General features: G+C 37.0%; 2 protein-coding genes across 6 annotated transcripts in view; one reads left to right on the top strand and one right to left on the bottom strand.

Moving 5' to 3' along the window:
• Positions 1-15,271, top strand: part of LOC117789951 (protein similar) — a 78,160-nt gene extending 62,889 nt beyond the window's left edge. For 2 of the 5 annotated variants that reach the window (XM_034629166.1, XM_034629164.1), the window contains exons 9-12: positions 593-1,041; positions 1,353-2,181; positions 3,866-4,638; positions 14,089-15,271. In XM_034629166.1, coding sequence (XP_034485057.1) covers positions 593-1,041; positions 1,353-2,181; positions 3,866-4,638; positions 14,089-14,751 — 2,714 coding nt within the window. In that variant the 3' untranslated portion in view covers positions 14,752-15,271. The remainder of the gene's footprint in view (positions 1-592; positions 1,042-1,352; positions 2,182-3,865; positions 4,639-14,088) is intronic. The other 3 variants (XM_034629165.1, XM_034629168.1, XM_034629167.1) reach the window with 3 other exon arrangements.
• A 678-nt stretch (positions 15,272-15,949) lies between these two features.
• Positions 15,950-19,706, bottom strand: LOC117792516. The gene is made up of 6 exons (XM_034632689.1): positions 19,193-19,706; positions 18,950-19,124; positions 18,716-18,885; positions 17,312-17,589; positions 16,373-16,607; positions 15,950-16,290 (listed from the first exon to the last, which is right to left on the bottom strand). The coding sequence occupies exons 1-6, from the start codon at positions 19,704-19,706 to the stop codon at positions 15,950-15,952; spliced, it is 1,713 nt and encodes a 570-aa protein (XP_034488580.1).

Here is a 19,706-nt window from a genome sequence, read left to right as displayed (position 1 = left end):
CTCGGTGCATTCCAAATAGTTGAATTTTTTTTTATTGCAGTACGTCAGTATTTCAGGGACTTTAGGTTTTATCAGTTGATGTTTGATGGCAGCACAAAACTTTTCCAATGCTGATTAATGAGACAATTTAAAAAATAGTAAAAAGTCAAAAAAGAGAATACTGTCAAGAGGCCATTAAAATCATGGCTTGATTTCTAAAAGTCGCCAGCAATTGTAGCGCATAAATCAACTAATTCACCCCAAAAAGAGGAAAGAGAGTAGGGGAGAAAAAAACTTCAATTAGTCTCAATTGAAAGCTGTCAATTGAAGAAAATGAAATTTTTTTTTTTTTGGGCAACGACAGAAGAGAGGCGCCAGTTCAGCGTCTTGTTGTGTCGTCTCCAAGGGTCTGATGATTGACTTGAGGCATTAATTAACATTCGAGTTTTGGGCGACGTTTGCACTTAACACTAAGTTTTGACACCTTTCAAGAACTGCACATGTTGGCACCGCATTAATTTAACATACCATACATAAATTTATTAAAACAAAAAAACCTGTCAATTGAATTCATTCAATATAATCAAATTTCAACTTGTCTATAATTTTCTAGTGCTGAAAGAGGAACCCGATGATTTGTCACATCATTTGGCCATACAGTCGGATGAGATGACGGCCTTTGGCGAGATGATTGTGGGTCTTATGGGCACCTGTTTTCTGCCCGATGAGATCTCACTGGATGCCACAACCTGCTCGACAACGGCGAGTGCACAGCACTATAATGGCAGCAACAGCAGCAACAACAGCAGCAGCTACAACAGCAATCGTCACAGTCTGGGCAGCACAGCAACAACAGTCAATGCCAACAGCAACAATTGCAGCAGCAGCAACAGCAGCAACAATGGCAGCAGAACTAATATCAACAATAGCAACAGCAACAGCCATCAGCATCAGGACAACAGCAACAGCAGCAGCAACATTGATCCTCTCTTCAATTATCGTGATGAATCCAATGACACTAACTGCTCACAGCATTTGCATTCGCCCAGTGTCACAGCAAAGGTGAGTTTATTGAATTCCCTATACAAATAATATTGAGAATACCAAAATTAAGGAAAAAATAAGAAATATCTGAAAACCAAACATTTTCAGAACTTGACAGAAAATATTTTATTAAAAATCAATCTATTTATATTAATGAAATAATTTTGATTTTGACTTTTCTAGTTTTTTGTACTTTTCTTTTCTTAAATGTTTTTTTGATTTGGAATTCCTAATTTCCTTTTTTTTGGTATTTTCTAAGTTTATGCTTCGTTTTTTGTTTGTTTACATATTTTAACACTACTAACATTGCATTTTCTTAATTGTTGCAGAGTCCTGAGGTCAGCAGCCTTCCTTCGTTGTGCAGCCCCAACTCGTTGACCCAGGAGGATGAATATTCCTTTGTGGATTATGGCATGCGTGCTCCTTATATTCCCATGGGCGATGATATGCCGTTGTTGACGGAGAGAGATCTCATGTGGTGTCCGACGATTGATTTGCATGCCGCCTTGCGCACCAAGGATAACGATGCCATGCAGCAGCAACAGTTGCCACCGTTCAAGCCACAGCAGCAATACAGCAGCTATCATCAGCCACTGCAACAGCAACAGCTGCAACAACAACAGCACCAGCAGCAACAACAGCAGCAACACTTTTCCAGTTCGCTTTGTTCCTCGCCCGCCTCGACAGTCTCATCGTTGTCGCCATCGCCCGTGCAGCAGCATCAGCACCAGCAACAACATCAACACCAGCAGCAACAGCAATCGAGTGTCTCTGCAACTGGCGCTAGCGAATTGGCAGCTTTGCTTTGCGGCAGTGGCAATGGTACGCTTTCCATTCTGGAAGATGATCGCTTGCAGCAACAACAACAGCAGCAGGATCAGCAGCAGCAACAACAGGTGATCAGCGACATTCGCAGATTCCAGCAATTTGAGCAGGAACTGCAGCTGCAGGTGGAGGAACAGCAGCGACTGCAACAACTGGAACAACAACAGCAACAGCAACGCCAGCAACAAGAGCAGCAACATCAACAGCAACAGGAGCAGCAGCAACAGTTGAGTCTTAGCATAGAGTGCAAAAAGGAGAAATATGATGTGTCATTGTCGGCCAGCTTATGTCATTCCATTGACGATGCATTTGAGAATGACTACAGCAAGGATTGTAAGTATGCGTAAAGTGTGCAAATCAACTGATGAAATATGCAGCAACGCAACAAAAGTTCTCATAAAAGAAACTTTCAATCTCTACAAATAGAGAGACATATATATATATATCTTTGTAATAATGTAGTAGATAAAGATATAAAGATATAAGTACAGTTGTAGATACAAATTTATATAAATAGAGATACAGATGTTAAAACTGGAAGAGATACATTTACACACACAGTTCAAGATACATACATACATTTACATACTTATATACCCAGATAGATAGAGAAATTTACGTACATAGTTACAGATACATGTGGAGATTTCGAGATAAACCCAGTTAAAGATTTGCGTATATTTAAATATACAGATTCAAAAGCAGAAACCAATTAAGATACATACAAAGATACATACTCATACAGAGATACGAATACATCTAAAGATATACTTGCATATAAAGATAGATACAACGATACATTTAGTCATAGCGATGCAGATACAGATACTTTTCAAGCTACAGATACAAGCACAGATATAGATACCTAAATATTCATATATTATAGATGGATTGCCACGATGTATCGATAATAGATTTACCCCTCTACTGCCCACGACTACAGACAGCCTGTCCCAGCTAATTATGTAGTTTTCCCAAGCTGCCAGAGGCATTTTCCACACGCTGGTGACAAGTTTTTTTTTGTGTTTGGTTTTCCACATTTACTGCATTTGGTTGGAGAGGCCTAAATTTTCGATAGATATGCGGGATTATAAATAGAATCGGAAGCAGTGAAAATACTCAAGCTTTCACATACACATATCTTTAAATATGTATATATGAGTGTATGTAAAAATAGATGAAAATATAAAGAAAATTTCCACAATTATTTGGCATATTCCGAGAAAGTTGACATGCCGTCGTGGAGGTGGAGGGGGAGGGTGGAGTGGGAGTTAATTGATGCGGGCCAAACAATGACAACTATTTATTATGAATGGTTGCCACAATTACCAATATAAGCAGCAGCAGTTGTTGTTGTTGTTGTGGTTTTACTTGCCTCTTTAGTTAATTATGTGTAATTTTCACACATCCTGAGCGTGACACGCCTCTTCTTACCTTTGACATATGTCACACAGCGGCAACTTTGATTGATGCCTGCTGAGGTTAGAATCGGAATTATGCTTGTGCTTGAGGTCGGGGACTGTCTGTCTGTTTAGACTGTTTGATGAAATCTTTGTTTTTCTTTTTTTTTTTGGCATCTCGACAGCTGCCCATGGAGTCCACTTTTTCACTTCTTTCTGTCTGCAAATGTATCTGGATCTAAATCTTGAAAGTATATATATCTTTAAAAATTTGGCTAAATATCTATATAGAAATTCGCTTGTGCCGCGAGCTAAATATTATTGTTTTAAATTAGCATCAATGTCATGGGCAAAGGAATTAATTGCTCGTCTGTTCGTTTCATTTCGTTGAGCAACAGCAACAGCAACAACAACACGCACAATACATCAATAAATAACGTGTATCAGTGTGTGTGTGCGGCAAGTGGCATAAATAATGTGTGGAAAGCGCGAGATTAAACCGACGAAACACATGCGAAAAAATGTTGTTGCTGCATATTTCAATAATTCAGTTTTGTGATCAACCTTTATTTAAATCTTTTTGCTTGAACAATTTTTTTGTTTTGAAACTTTTTTAGCCGCCAATTTGGATTGTTGGAGTGATTTGTTGCAAATGAATGTGGGCGAGGCAGCGGGAAGTCCAGCAGTGTCGCCAGCGCCCAGTAAAGTGACAACGCTGCAGCTGTTGCAGCAGCAGCAACAGCAGCAACAACAGCAGCAGCAGCAGCAGAATATCATTTTAAATGCCGTGCCATTGATAACAATACAAAACAGCAAGACATTGATGCAACAACAACAACAACAACAACAACAGCAAGAGCAGCATCAGACGGAGGAGGAGCTGCAGGAGATGTTGCTGCCGGGCAAGTTGCCAGCAATGAGGCTATTAAATGGCACAACCCTTGGCCCACTCAACACCAAGGCAACCATACGTCTCGTTGAGAGAAAGTCGAACAGCACGCCACAAGTGAAAACAACCGTGTTGCAAGCATTGGTGCCACAGCAACAACAACAACAGCAACAACATGGCAATAAGCGACATTTGAACAGCACTTCGGCAGCTGGCAATCCAGTGGAAACAAAGCGTCTGAAGAGTGGCACCATGACCGTAGAGGTGGTGCAATCACCACAGTTGTTGCAACAACTAATGGGCAAGGATCAGCAGCAGCAGCAACAGCAGACTCAGCAGGCAACAAAGCGACAATCGAGCAGCGATCGTTGGTCAGCAGCAGAAGCCAAGCAACAGAAGCAGCAGCAGCAGCAGCAACAACAGCAGCAACAACAACAACAGCAGCAGCAACAACAACAGTCAAATTCGGTGCTAAAGAATCTGTTAGTTAGCGGACGTGATGTAAGTGCCGGCTATTGCATTGTGCCAATGCGGCCAAGGAAGCAGCTGGCCAAGGTTTAGAGGCAGATGCCACATGCCTCACCTGCCTAAACAGAAACAACACTTAAACCACTTTTGACTTTACTTCAATCAATTAGTTAATTGACAACGGACAAACCCATTTCTACAATTTGCACTTGTAAATGGATCGATTTTATAGAGCCTCCAACTAACAATCCCCACCCCTCCCCCGCCCACAACCAACTAGCCTAAAACTATCTTAACCTAACCAGAAGCTATCCTTAAACAGACAGACAGACGCAGACACGTTGCGTTGTGTCGAGCTGTTAGTCAGGGCATAGTTATATAGTAGTATATTAGTCTAGTTCTAGTTCTAGTTATATATAGTCAATATATTGATATCTACCTTATAGAGTTAGCTTTATGTTTAGGATCTAGACGTTTAAGTGCTGCGCCGACAGCGACAGCAGTGTGGACTTTAAAATTATAAATTTGTAGACTATTTAAAATAGTGCGACGTCGTCATTTTAATGCATCATTGAACTATGTTTAAGACTCAGTTAGTAGCGATTTTAATTTAATTTTATTTCATTTTCTTATTTTAATTATTATTTTTATTACCAATTATTTGCTTTTAATTTCTTTCTTTTCGTTGTTGAATTCATTTTAAGACAAATGTTGTTATATTTTGTTGAGCAATAATAATTTGTTGTAAATATACATACTTATACTTATAATAAATGCTAGCTAATAGTTTACATAAGTCGAGCGTTTTGGGCTACTACAGTGACTACCAGAAGCATCACAACAGCAACTAAAAACAATAATTCAAAATTCGAGAGTAACTTGAACTAAATTTAAATGGAAAACATGACAACATTTAGTAAAACTATATCTATATATTTTTTATTTTTTTTTGTTTTGTTTTGTTTACTGTGATAGCATTTTGCGTTAATATTATTAACTAAAATTCACTTGATTTTTTCAATTTGTTAAATGTGTAAGCATTTCGACTGAGCCAGAAGCAGCGCCAGCTTTAAAGAGTGCGAATTAATTATAAAAATTGTAATGATAACGAGGAAAAGTCGACAGCGTTTTAATTTGAATTGATTTGATTATTGTGTTGAGAGATATATGAAGTAACGAAGAGAATACCCTGTAAATTGTAAACATTGTGAAATGAAAAAGTAACAAAAATTCAAATTCGAGCGCTGATGGTACAAAAAAACACAACAACAACTACAACAAATAATAATAATAAAATTAAAAAACAAAAAGAAAACACTATTAACTAGCTAAAATTAATGATAGTCAAAAGTCGAAACAATCTGACTGTTGGCAGACAGAGATTACCGAGTACTAAACATATATCTATATATATATATAGAGAAAACTATTAGCAATTAGAACAAAAATACGTTTTTATTAAGGCGTTTCCTAGTGCAGCGCAGCTCAGTCAAATAACAGAGAAGCTAAAAGTTAATATGTATATAAGACGCGAGAATCGGACAACAATGTAATGAGACACAATGTTCAATTTCCCACAGCAAATACCAGTTAGGAATTTTAAGAACAAAACTCATTGCGTTACAATTCCAACTCGTATTTAATACAATGACGACGCCCAGCTTAGCCACGCCCCTATGGATCAACGGTGTTTTATCTAATTTTAAGTTTAAACAAATTTTTGAAAAGTTAAAAAAAAAAATATCAAAACAAAAATCCCACAATTATTTTGTTTATTTTATTTGGTTTTGGTTTTATATTTGTTTAATGTGTTATTTAAAAAGCAATATTGATTTTTCATTAATACTGACCCACATTGCGTGAGTGATGCGTGCTGTGGTGGTGCTGGTGGTGGTGGTGGTGCGAGTTGCCCAACAAATTTCTCATTGTGACTTTAATTAAACTTTGTGTGCGAGTTGCGTGTCCAACGCGCATCGATAAAGACAAACTCAGCGCACCACCTGAGCCACCCAAACACCGCACCACCGAAACGGGCTATCATTAATATGCAGCCGACATCAATTTACACGCAAGAGCCTTAGACGCCCGCTACTATGTCTATTTAAGCTCTCAATTCCCTAATAACTTTGCATGGGTTTTCAAAATCGAATATGCGCCTGCAGGTATGCAATGGAATTTTCTTTCACTCTGACTCGCTAAAGTTTTTGAGTAGATTGACACTGCTTGGTGCCAGGTTATTGGGTTTCGATTTCGTATTATCCCTATAACATTAGCATTTTTATTATTGCCCATTTAATGGAGTTTGAGGGCTTAAAGACAGCACGTGGCATTATTTCGTATTGATTTTACACCTCATACCCAAATGCTTAAGCTATCTATGTGTGTGAGTGTGTGTGTGTGTGTCTATCCTTTAACGGTAGTTCATGCTTTGCTTTGTTTATCGTTTTTCCAATTCGCTTTCACTTTCATTTTTACTTTCACTCTTCACGCAGAGCGCACAGCTGATGTGCTCTTAACATTTTCCTCTCTCTTTTGCTCTTCCGCTCTCTCACACATTTGTTTGTTCTCTCTTTCACTCTCTCTCTCTCTCTATCTCTCTTTTGGCCTTATTTTTATGGCCAACACGAGCCGTACTCATTTTCCCATGCCTGTCTGTCAGCCTGCAGGAAGTTTCTGTTTTTTTTTTCTTTTGGCCACGTCCTGTAAATGTCAACGACTGCTGCAACATCTTTTGGCCCGGCTGTTACGAAATTTGCATTACTTTTGGGACACTTGCGTGGGAGTGTTTGCTCTGTCTTGAAAGTATGAAAAGTGCTGCCTACTTTTGTGCGCACATTAAAATCATTTGCCTCTGAGATTCATTTTATTTATTTTTTGTTATTTGCCGTTCTTCCTTGGATCGTTGGTTATTGTGGGATAACAAAATCTAGCGCAAATTCAAGTAAATAGTAAAATTGTTGTTGATGCCAAAAGAAATAACTGAACCGTAACTACCTCGCGTATATGGCAGTCACAGGACCGTAACTACCTCCCAGGACAGCGACAACAAGTCTTATAACGAATGTGCTGCATAGGAACAATTAATTGTTAGCATAGAATGAATTTGAAAATTGATAAGCAATCCACTCAAAATCCTAATACACCAGTTAGTCGGTGTTAGTCGTTAATATTAAGCTAATGAGATTAATCGTAACTAGACAAATAACAGGACAATTAAAGAGTATTTCCTTGATAATCATTTAGAATGTCAGAATCCCAAACTGATTGCAAAATGGTGCAAGTTGAAAATAATGAAAATAATTATAGCCCGAAAAGACTGCGAGCCAAAAACTCTCAAAATTATTATTATTATTATACATACAAAAGCCTATAAAATAACTAACTAACAATATGGATAAAATACATTAATATGTTAAGAAAAAGAAAAACGAGTGCATGTAAATAGAAAAGAAGGAGGGAATGTGAAGCAAAACACCAGGCATACTTTTTGCAATTGCATTTTGCCTCGAAATCGACTAGAAAAACTCTTAAAAATTAATCGATGTGGCTTTAACTAAACTATATTAAATAATAATTAAAGTAAAAATAATGAAAGGCGACTAACACTCAATATACATAAATATACATATAAATTAAATTCAAAGTCAAGTCAAATTTGTTTAGCATTAATTATATTTAGCGACTACTCGTACATACTATACTCCATGCATTCATACATACATATACATATACATACAAATCTATTCATATAAGATTTAGTTGAAATTTTTCGCGTTACGTATGAGAATGTGAATGGAAATGGCATTGGGAACGAGAACGAGATGAGAAACGGAACGAGAACGAGATCGAGACGATATAGCTTTATCGAGACGTAGTGCAAATCGAGCGAGTACAACTCGAGCGAGTGCAACACGAACGAGTGCAACTCGAGCGAGTGCAACTGAAACGAGTGCGAATTGAGCGAGTGCAGTTCCAGCGAGTACAACTCTAACGAGTGAACGACAAGATCGAGAATCGAACAGAAAGTACATACAATTACAAACAAATATACCACATATACCTCAGTACATGCATAAGTACATCTGTGTGTGTGTGTGAGCCCGTCTCCGCACTACAATTATATACCTCGTGTATAACAAATACATATACATACATAAATACAAATACATACAATACATATAAACTATTAAAAGCAAAGTCTATAAATTATTTAACTAAAATCTACAATAATAAAAAAATATAAAGTAACAATTAAATACGACATTTGAATAGTTGAATACACCTTAGTGAATGTTGTGCGATCATTTTGAATATCCGAAACGAATACAAAATGTTTTTTACTACCTCCCAATCTTGTTGTATGTGACTCGCATTTATAGTAAAGCAAAACCCAAGCATAGCAATCTTAACTAAATCGAAAACTTAAGCTAAACTAAACTAAATCTAAAACTAAACTAGCGCAAGTAAAGTAAACGATAACTAAATGTTGTGTAATTTTTATAGCATTATATTAACTACTTGGACATGACTTGGCGATGACTCGTGAGTCGTATGTCCGGGTATCAGTATCGTATCAGCTGTAGCAAATACCTCAGAAATGCTTTTCAGACAAACAAAATAAGTATAATAAAACATAACTCTAACTCAGTGTCGAAACTAACTAAATTATAGAAAAATATTTGGAATGTATCCTACCATCCAATTTTTGGCTAGCAAATTGATAAATAAATACTTATACACATATATACACACATTTCTATATACATATATATACATATATATATCTACAGCATCAGCATACAATATAATAAGTACAGACATGTTACAATCCCCTACACATATCCGTTGGCCAATTTGTTGACTCATCATAACTCAAGTTGCGACAGGCTGACAAAGCACTTTCAGTGCACTGCAATTGATTTGGGCCAAGTTGGCAGTGGTTTGATTAATGGCCAAGCATGAGAAAGTCAGTTTTGTTTATACTCAAATATACTTGTATTTGCTGGCTGTTTGAAGCCAATCAACTGCTCTATTTCAAGTATATTTTCCTTTCACAAATGTTACTCATACGCCTGTTTGCCTTTTGGCCAACCTTGATTAATTGTGTGTAAATTATGTAATATTATCAACAGGTTCAACATACACAGCATATATTTCACTAGCATAAGTTGCGAACTTTTTTTAACCTACTTTCATTCCCTCTTTCTTTTCTCTCCTCTTTTTCCAAATCTGCGTTTAAATTGCAGCTCGTTTGTCAAACTGTCGACGCGTCGCATAAGCAAATGGCCAGCAATTTTCATGCGGCATTAGTTTTATTTGCGTAGCCAACAAATTTTCACACAAAAATAAGGCCAACAATTATTTGTCTGGCTCATAAGCAGTTTAGAATAGCAAATTTTAAGATTATTATTACGAACCTCTCAGAGGGTACATCAATTTAGTCGAGCATCCAACAACTAAGTTGAAAACTGCCATAAAAATTGTCTGTAAGGGTATTAAAGTCTTCGGCAATTCGAAGATGTCTGTACTTTGTTTTCCGTTATTATTTTGTTATTTTTTTCGTTGAAAAACAACAACAACAACCACAACAAACCAGAGAATACCTCCAACTAAGTCAAATTTTACACAAACGATAACAAAATTAAACGAAACGAAACGAGAATAAAGAGAATTATAGCATAAATTTAACTAGCCTTGAATTTGACTCCAATAAATGGATTATACAAGCAGCGAATTGCGAAAAATAAATATATAGTTATAAACGCCACAAAGTATGCAATATTATACTATGTACTAAGTATATACACAAATACATACATACATATACATATATGCCGAAATAGTAATTAAACATCAAGAATACGACATGTATATGGATATTGATTATGAAAGTATTTTAATAAATTTTAATAAATATTTTAGCAAAAATAAAAAACAATAACAAACGATCAACCTCAAATCCAGCTACAAGAAATGACATATATAAAGTTAATTCTGTGTTTCCTTGGGAATAGATAGTTTCACATCGATGGCTTTATCTTTCGACTCTCGCTTTGTGTTGTAGATTTATGTGCATAAATATTATGTTTGCCGAGGGTGAGGGGGGAGTACAAGCTCTAACGGTAGTCAGTCGTATTTGCCTGCCAGCATATTTATTGAGAAGCTGAAACTTGATTAATCTGGCTCAATTTCTATGACCAGGCCCAAAATGAACGTCCAGATGAAGTGAGGCCATTTATAAAAATCTTTGATTGGTATAAATGATGCTGCCTGCCATTGAGCCTAATCAAGTTGCCTCAACTTTTCGCTTTTCCTGCTAACTTCCTCCTCCTGACTCAGGCCATTGCCTGCGTCTTATTAAAGGCAGCCGAAACAACTTGTTCTGGCTATTTATTTGCTCTTACAGAGCAACTTGCTACGCAATCGACGCACTTAAGTATGCTAAGCACACACAGAGATAACACACACACACATACTTGCATGTGTTTGAGTGTGCGTGTGTGTATATTCAAGACATGCAAACAACTTTAAATATTGTCATCAGTGACAAAAATGTAATTTGCCAAAAATTTGAGAAGGAAACAATTCGTATTAAGCATACGCCAAGTTGTCTTTGATTTCAGTTCTTGTTCTTCTTCACTTTATATTGATTCTGATAAGCATGTCTGCAGGCAAACCCTTGGCAATCCTTTCGAGCACAAATTCAAATTGAAAGTCTGCCGCTGACAAAATCAATTTCAAGTTCTGCTCGTGTTCGTGATTCAGCTTGTCAGGACCTTTAAGTGCGTCGTATTCCCTGAGATACAAATTACGCAACGTAAGTGACAAAAGTCAAACGCCTCCTGCAATAAATTTAAGCAGCAAATGTAACTATATACCATTACAACAGGCAAGAGCGGGAAAGAACTTTCTCAAGATGTAGGCTAACATTTTGAGTTCCCCCATTTTGGCAGTAAAAAGTTGTGACTTTAATTACTTTGTGTGCTTCTATGCAGTTAAAGTGACTCATTTCGCTTTGGCACGTAATGCCAATGAACCGAGCACAATAAAACAGTAAAACAGAAACAAAAAACAATATGAAACCCAATTAAATTTGTTTTAAAGAGCTGCAAAGCTCAGCAAATATTATTTTGAGCAGCTCCCTAAGGATACTTTAACAATTATTGTAAGTAATGCTCCTACGCCTTTTCTGGGCCTTAATAATTTATTATTGTGGCATATTATGTCGATTGGCAAAGTCGATGTCGGTGTCGATATTGATGCTTATAAATGTTAGCCCAACAATATATCAAACAATAAAGCTATTACAATACATTCGACATTTAGAGGCAGATAGAGGAAGAATTGGGCCTGGAGGCTTATGGCGCGTGCCAAGCGACAACAATGTGTATTTTTGTCAGAGATGGGAGACAGTTAAGTTATTTTAACAATTGTCAAGTATGCAAAAGTCTATATTGTGAAGCAGCTTTCGTTCGATGGTAAGAATTTAGCTTTTCGTTGTTTTTAAATTTTCTTTGAGTTTTTAGGTCTATTTAATAAAAAAAACGGCTTTGTTTTTAAAGAAATTAACTTGAGAGTATAATTTTATTATTTTTTTTTACTACTGTTTTTAAGTACAGTAAACATTCTGTTCAAGCAACTCACATAAACCTATTTAAAAAAAAAAGTTTCCTATGTATAAAAAAGGAGTATAGATTTTAAATTAAATCCGTTTGGCGAAATCTTAACAGTTTTATTTGTTAAAATAATATTAATTATGTCTTTTAAGAACTGCTTGTGCTCTGATTCGTTGCAAAAACAAGATTTCATTGGTGATTAGTTTATTTTCCTCTGCCCATTTTATCGCGACGTTGAAGTTTATTTATTATTATTTTCCAAAATGAAAAGTGTTTATTCCAATTAAAGGGAGAATTGATGAAATTTATTATAATAAACTTAACAAAATATGTAATTTGACTGCATATTAATGATTGTTATTTGAAAAATTTGACTTTTGTTGCTTTCATGGTATTCATGAATATTATGCAAATATTATAAATAAATACTTTCATTTCAGTTGTGATAGTTTTTTGTCTCAGTAAACTGTATAGAATTTGAGCTCTCGACTGAACAGCTCAGCTGTTAACTCACTGCCGATTCACGCTGTCATCTATAGTGTATCTGTATATGTATCTATTGTATCGTTTGGCATGTATTTCAGCTAAGCAGCAGCTGTTAGTGTGTCGCCAAAGGGCACAGATTTTGTGGCCTGATGCTGATGTGACGCAAAACATTTGCCCCCAGACGGCAGCCACGCCCATTCCAGCTGCCTCTGCCTCTGCCTCTGCTTTTCCTTTGTCGTTGTCTTATTTGCTCATCGATCAATTTACAGCACTTTCGCTTTCCATTGACGAACTGCAGCAATTAGCGAAAGCTGTAAAAGCATTGCAAATATTGTTATTAAACGATGTTCACAATGGTTCAATAAACTGCACTTGAACTTTGAACACGAAGTTGAAACATTTTTGGCAACATCATTATCATCATTAAACTCATTATTGAAATTTGTAAAGCTCACTCTTCAACTTTCACTGGTAGATTGATATGTGCCTGATTTCCTGTGACGGGCAGAGAACTCCTTTGTGTATCATAATCATATTCCTCCATCGTCCTCATTGTGGCTTTTCTTGTTGTTGTTGTTGTTGTTGTTGGACAGCCCCTCATTGCCGTATTCTATTACAGGGAGTGGAACAAGGATAAGTGTAACGAATTCCGGCTGGGGCCATCATTAAAATATGATTTATAGCAAGCTTCTGTGGCGACCTCCTTCGGCTCGACTTTTTGATGGACTCAAGTGTTGGTTTTCCTTTCTCCCAGCGGGGGTTTGACTTTAAATATTTTGTCTCTCTCTCTCTCTCTCTTTCGCTATCTGGCTAAAAACAAAATCTTACGCTCAATTTTAGCTGAATTTCAAACAGGATTAGGCTGTAAACTCTTGTGGGTTTTGGTCTGGTTTTTAATGTAAGAGCACAAGTATTTCATGCTGCTTATCAGGTCTTTCTTCTTCTTCTTCTTTGGTCTTCTAATTGTCCGTTCGCGCTATGAATGCGAATGAGCAGGATTTTAATGAGCTGATTGTGGGCTGCTGCTCTAAGATTGCATTGAGCATAATTAAGCTATAAATTGTTTAATTTAAGTTGAATTAAATAGTGATGATTGTACGCTAATTTAAGCTAGTTAAATATAAGTGTAAAAAAATTAAAGCTAGGAAATCGATCCAATTACAAGGCAAAACTTAGCTATAAACGGTTTGATATTGATTTTAATTAATCTATTATACTTTTCAGAACAGCCAGCTGCTTCTCTTAATTGCTTGATACGAAAGTATTTATAAATTTATCAAAGTTCATTAAATGATAAATTTAGAAATACGACAGTGCGTAACTTGAACTAATTGTGTTTTTTTTTCTCTTTTGTTTTTCAATTTCCCCACCCCTAAAATAGGTGAATATCACTCAAGATGCTGTCGAGCCCATGATCATTGACGACAACACCGTGGACCAGGTGATGCCCTCCACTTTCGCATTGGCTGACGACTCCAAATATGCCATGTCTTTGCAGTGTCACACCGCGACAGCTTCGGTGTTGCGCAACTATCGCCACAATCCGCTGATAAGTGGCGTGAATCTGCAGTTGTCTCCGGTATTCCAGAGTCCGAGCTGTGATGGCGATGCCAGCTCGGTGGCTTCGTTGGACGACTCAATGCCGCCGGCACTGACTGCCTGCGACACGGATGCCTCCAGTGACAGCGGCATCGATGACAACAGCATCGCCGAGACGCGTGCCGTGTCGCCGCAGAAGCAGTTTCCGCATTTGGCCAACAACAATGAGATCCATGAACAGAGCGAAGCAGCTCCCCCACCACTGGATGTGGCCTCTGTGCCACCGGCACCGCCGCCACTCGAGGCAGACAACGATGAGCAGGCGGTGGCAATTGCCAGTAATGGCACCAGTCGCAAGTCCTCAATATCTTTCATGGACAGCAGCAATCCCCTGCAGCATCATCCATTGTGGAAGGAACTCTGCACCGCCGACTACAACATGAGCGACATCGAGTTGACCGAGAATCAACTGGAGACGGTGCTGGGTTGGCCCGAAATAGCCTAAGTCCACACCTTTCTTGGAGGCATTTACTGCATTTTTACGTAGGCATTTTCTGGGTCTTGTCTTTTCTTTATATTTGCGTTTGCAACACGTACAGAAAAATGATGAATTAATTGAAAATCAAAGCATAACCAAAAAATTGATTTTGAGCCTTGCGTAAAAATAGAAAAACAAATAAAATAATAACAATAAAAACCAATATATTATACAAACAGACAAACACAGATACACTTGAAAACAGGAAAAGTTCAACATATTTTGAATAGTTTTTGTAGCAACTTTAACTGCCTAGAACAGATGAATATACGAGTATGTAATTTAGTCTTAATGTTTCTACATGCAACAAGAAAGTTGACAAACAAAAAAAAAAAAACAAATTCATACATATTTGCATAAGGAAAATATATAACAAAACGAAAAAAAAAAAGAATAAAACAATTCATAGTTCTTGCTGAAAGGCCCAAGTAAAATTTCTGGTGACGGTTGTAATCCGAACAACATTCAATCGCAAAAGCTGTGAAAACAAAAAAAAATTTAAAATGTTCTACAAAAAGAAAAAGAAAACCACAAAAAAATTTAATCTTATTAAAATAACGTAGCTATAAGTTCAATGTTTTCAAATGATACCACATAATTTAACGTTTAAATAATATTTCGTAATAAGGTTAAAGATTGTTGTCAATTTCAGTTCAATTTTTTATGTAATCCACAAAATTTTTTTTAAATTACTTACCACAATTATCAATAGCTTAAATAGTTTCCTGTCTTGTAATTTGTTATCAACCTGTTTTGAAAAATGTAAATTAGCTTTTAGTTCTAGAGGACGCATCATTCACAAAGCATCGTCTATTTAGTTAGGATTCTTTTTATTAATACTTTCGATTCAAACAATAATTTTGTTCTATGTTCTTTCAAAATTTATGTTCCGCTTATGTTGATGAATAAATTTATAATTCGTGTCATGATGCAGTACAAAAATATCTTTTTTTTTCTTTGGGTGGGAATGTTTGGGAATTTCTTACAGCCGAAGGATATGCACTCAAAAAATAATTGCAATACAAACCCTGAACTTTCGGAGGAGTAATCTGCATGGCATTTGATGTATCTTTTTATAGAGTTCTATTAAAACGATAATGGATTTTACGAAATTATAAGTAATTTTTTTATAGCTCGATCAATAAATAAGTAGCTTAAATTAACCTTAATTAAATTGCACATTATTATGCAGAAGATCAAGAAGTTGCTCATCTGGCTCTGTCCACTTGCAACGAGGATACTTGGCGTTGCAATAATGTGATGCAGTCACTCTGCCCGCTTCAATGGCCTTCCGCAGCGCCGACTGTTCGAGCCAGGACAGCATCCAGGACCAACTGGAGACACCGTCTAGCATCAGCTCCAAATCTGACGCTTGACCACTGCGAACATTTTTAATAGACTTGTGGGTAAAGGTGCAAATGGACTTTAGCAAGCAACTGTTCAGATCAATGTCCTTATCCAGAAAGCTGCTCTCAATGGTGTTCATAAGACTGGGCAGACCAGTCTCTGTTTAAAGATGGAATAGTACAATTAAAACATTAAGCTGAATCACTCAATAAAATTCAGAATAATATATAGTTAAACTTACCCATACGCTCGCCACTTGCATTGCGATAAACAAGCTTAAAGTTATCGAAGATCTGCAGGAAACTCTGCTCCTCATCGTGTAAACTACGCGCTGTGTGCTTGGCGGGCTCCTCTGACTTGGCATCGGGTATAATGGTCTCCAGACCCACGCTCCTTATCAAATGGCCAGCAAGCAAACCGGCAGCGGCAACTAGGCCGCAACTAAAGATTGCCGCGGAATTGACAATGAGCAGAGGCTGGCCAGAAAGAGAAGGGAGATGATGAAATTAATCTTGACTTTATTTGCACAAGACAACAAGATACAACTTTTTTCTAATAAACTTTATCAAGCATGGCAAAATCAGCTACCGAAAATAACAATCTATTAAGAAAAATTTAAAATTTTACTCATCAACACATTAACACATGTATTTATTGTATTATAATTACACATATTAATAACTTTTATTTAAAATGTCGTCAATAAATATTATTTTGCACAAGAAAGTCATTGATAACAAATTTTGAATTTTTGTTGGATTTAAAACTTTTGTTATTTTTTCAGCTTTCTTTTATTAGTGCAATGCAATTTTAACCATAACTAAACATGTCACTGTAGAATTTAGAAAGCTGTGCACTCTATTAATTAATCTATTGATAACCATCAGAAAATAATCCGACTATTGATAGTTGTCTGTTATATAGAATATAGAATGACTAAGCTCATAATCTATAGAAAGCTCATTTCATACAACGAAAATATCCACAAAAAACGCCAGACATTGCGTACACCCGTGAAATTCATTATGGAGCTGAAAAAAAAGGACGGTTCTTTTTCCATAGTCCATAATAAATTTCACGGGTGTACGCAATGTCTGGCTTTTTTTTTTTATTCACATTTTCGTTGTATGAAATGAGTTCTCTATAGGTTATTTGCTTAGTGATAGAATGTAATACATACCTTGTTTTCATTACGTTTGCGTTTGACGGGCACCTTGACAAAGGGCAGCAGATAGTCCAGTCCAACGGAAATGTCCTTATCTACCGCATCAAAGGATATCAGTTTAAATCCCGGATTGCTGTTGATCTGCCTTGCCGAAGCTGAGAAAGATCTAGAGTCAGTTGTCGACTCCTCTACACCAGCTGCCAAAATCCCAACATAACCGATCTGGATAAGGATCAGTTTAATTAGGCTTAGGTGCTTCATTCTTCCGCCTAGACGTCTTGAATCGTGGATAGCTGCAACAGTTTTGAAAACCCATTGCGATCTTTACACGTTGGGAATGTGGCTGGTTAGTTACGTGTCGCTATAATATTTGTCACTCACCGCATCGTTGCCTCTTGGCTGTGATAATTTGCGGCATGCTTTTAGCCACTTTGTTACCGTTTTCTTTGGCTGTTGCGCATGAGTTACATAATCCCCTAGACTGAGGTGTGAAGTGAATTGCTCGATTCGGGAACAAGTCCAATACTCTTCCTACATTTTCTAACTTCGAAACAAAGGAATCGGAAGTCATAGCGTCGCTTTTTAGATTTTAAAATCGGTTTTTAAAATAGTTATCTAAAATAAATATTTTAGAAAGAAAAGTCTCCGTCTTAAAAATCGTATATACAAGTATACGGCTTAAAAACGAGTGGTCAAGTTTTGCCACCAAACAAAGGCCATGTTAAATGCATATTACCAACTCGCTTAACTTTCGAAAAGAGCCACTGGACTACAAAAAAACAATATTTTAATTATTGTAATTTTAATATCATGTAAATCATTTAAGGAATCTGTTTGGTCAATTCAATAGGTCTTCTTTTAGTTTAAATTATCGACTATCGATAGTTGTTAGAATAAATGGGGCATTGTTAAATTAAAATTTGAAATAATAATTTCATATTAAAGAGATTAAAGAATGCGAAAGCTCAATAATTTTTTTTTTTTATACGTTTTATTTATATTATGAGTAGGCTACTTAGAGCATTTTCAGTGCAATTTCAAGAATTAACAGAACAGTTAAGTAACAGATTTTTTAACATAGCAGGGTTCGAACCCAATTATTTTTTAAACTGTAGTTCTAGTCGGCGACACTAAAAGCTAAACCACGGGACCACACAAGAATATATTTGAAGTGCCTTCTGTAGGTCTAGCCGAACTGTGTATCCAAATAATAAAGCCGCTTTTGCTTTACCGATAGTAGTTTAATAGTTGAGTTTATAAGAACTACCGGTATTCAAAAACCCTAACAAAACCACATCATATTTCAGAACAGATAAAAGTTATAGAACAAACACTTGGAAAATTAATGTAAAATTATATTTTATTAAATATAGGAACCACAAATAAATTAATTACAACTAAGCCATTAAAAAAACAGACGACCATTGAAGTACTGCAAAACACTTGGCCAGGACCTCTGGAAACCGCCGCCTTGAAGCTGCGGCCAACTGCAGCTGCGATAGATGTGGTTGCAGTTGCGACTGTTGCGTGCCACATCAATGGCATTAAAGACAGCGGTGCCGTTGAGAAGCGAGTCCGTCCAGCGGGAGCTGTGAAAAAGGATGAGCTTAATGTAAGATAAACTCGTATTGACACTAGGCAAAAGTCACTTACTTGGTCAAAGTATTGATAAGTCTGGCAGTGTTCGATGAAGTCAGTCTGGCTTCGTGGCGCTGCAACTGTGCCGCATTGTGTTGCAAGTACTGGCAGATGGCGCGTTGTGCGCAGACAGAGACATCAATATTGTGTTCGTCTAGCTGCGATTCTAAAACTTGGGTTACACTGCGCACTAGAAAAGTAAGAGAAGGAGAGAAATGATTTTAGTTGGAAGAATCTCAAACTGAACGTCATACTAACTTCCTCGACTGATGTGGTTTTTGCTCTTGACGGATTCATCGTATTCCTTGGCATTGTAGCCGGCATAATTGTTGGCCATCGAGGTGAACACTATGGGGGCCAACACCAGACGCACTATGCCCGCTATAATGGCACCAGCAACCACGATAACCGCCGTGTTGAGCAACGCTCCCTTCTGCAGATTCAACACACTTTTCACCGCATCGCGAGCGAAATTAATGCTTCGCTTAACAGGTATCTTGACGAATGGTACGATGAACTCCAGCTCCACATGGACATCATCGCCGGTGGCATCGAAATGAAATCCACGTGCCTCACGTCCGGCTTCCTTATCACGTGCCCCATCTGCAAACAGTCGCGCAACTTGTTGCCGCGGCTCAAAGTCATGAAAACGCAACACTTTCATGCTCGCATTATAGTTGTTGTTGTAGTTATATTCATTTTTATAGTTTAGACTGGAAATATCGCTGGCCGCATCACTTTCCGCACTTCCGAGCGCCAAAGCAAGACACAT

Source organism: Drosophila innubila (assembly GCF_004354385.1).
Source record: "Drosophila innubila isolate TH190305 chromosome 3R unlocalized genomic scaffold, UK_Dinn_1.0 2_E_3R, whole genome shotgun sequence".
Classification (NCBI taxonomy): domain Eukaryota; kingdom Metazoa; phylum Arthropoda; class Insecta; order Diptera; family Drosophilidae; genus Drosophila; species Drosophila innubila.
Note: the sequence above shows the minus strand (reverse complement) of the source record. Positions and strands in the feature narration are given on the sequence as shown.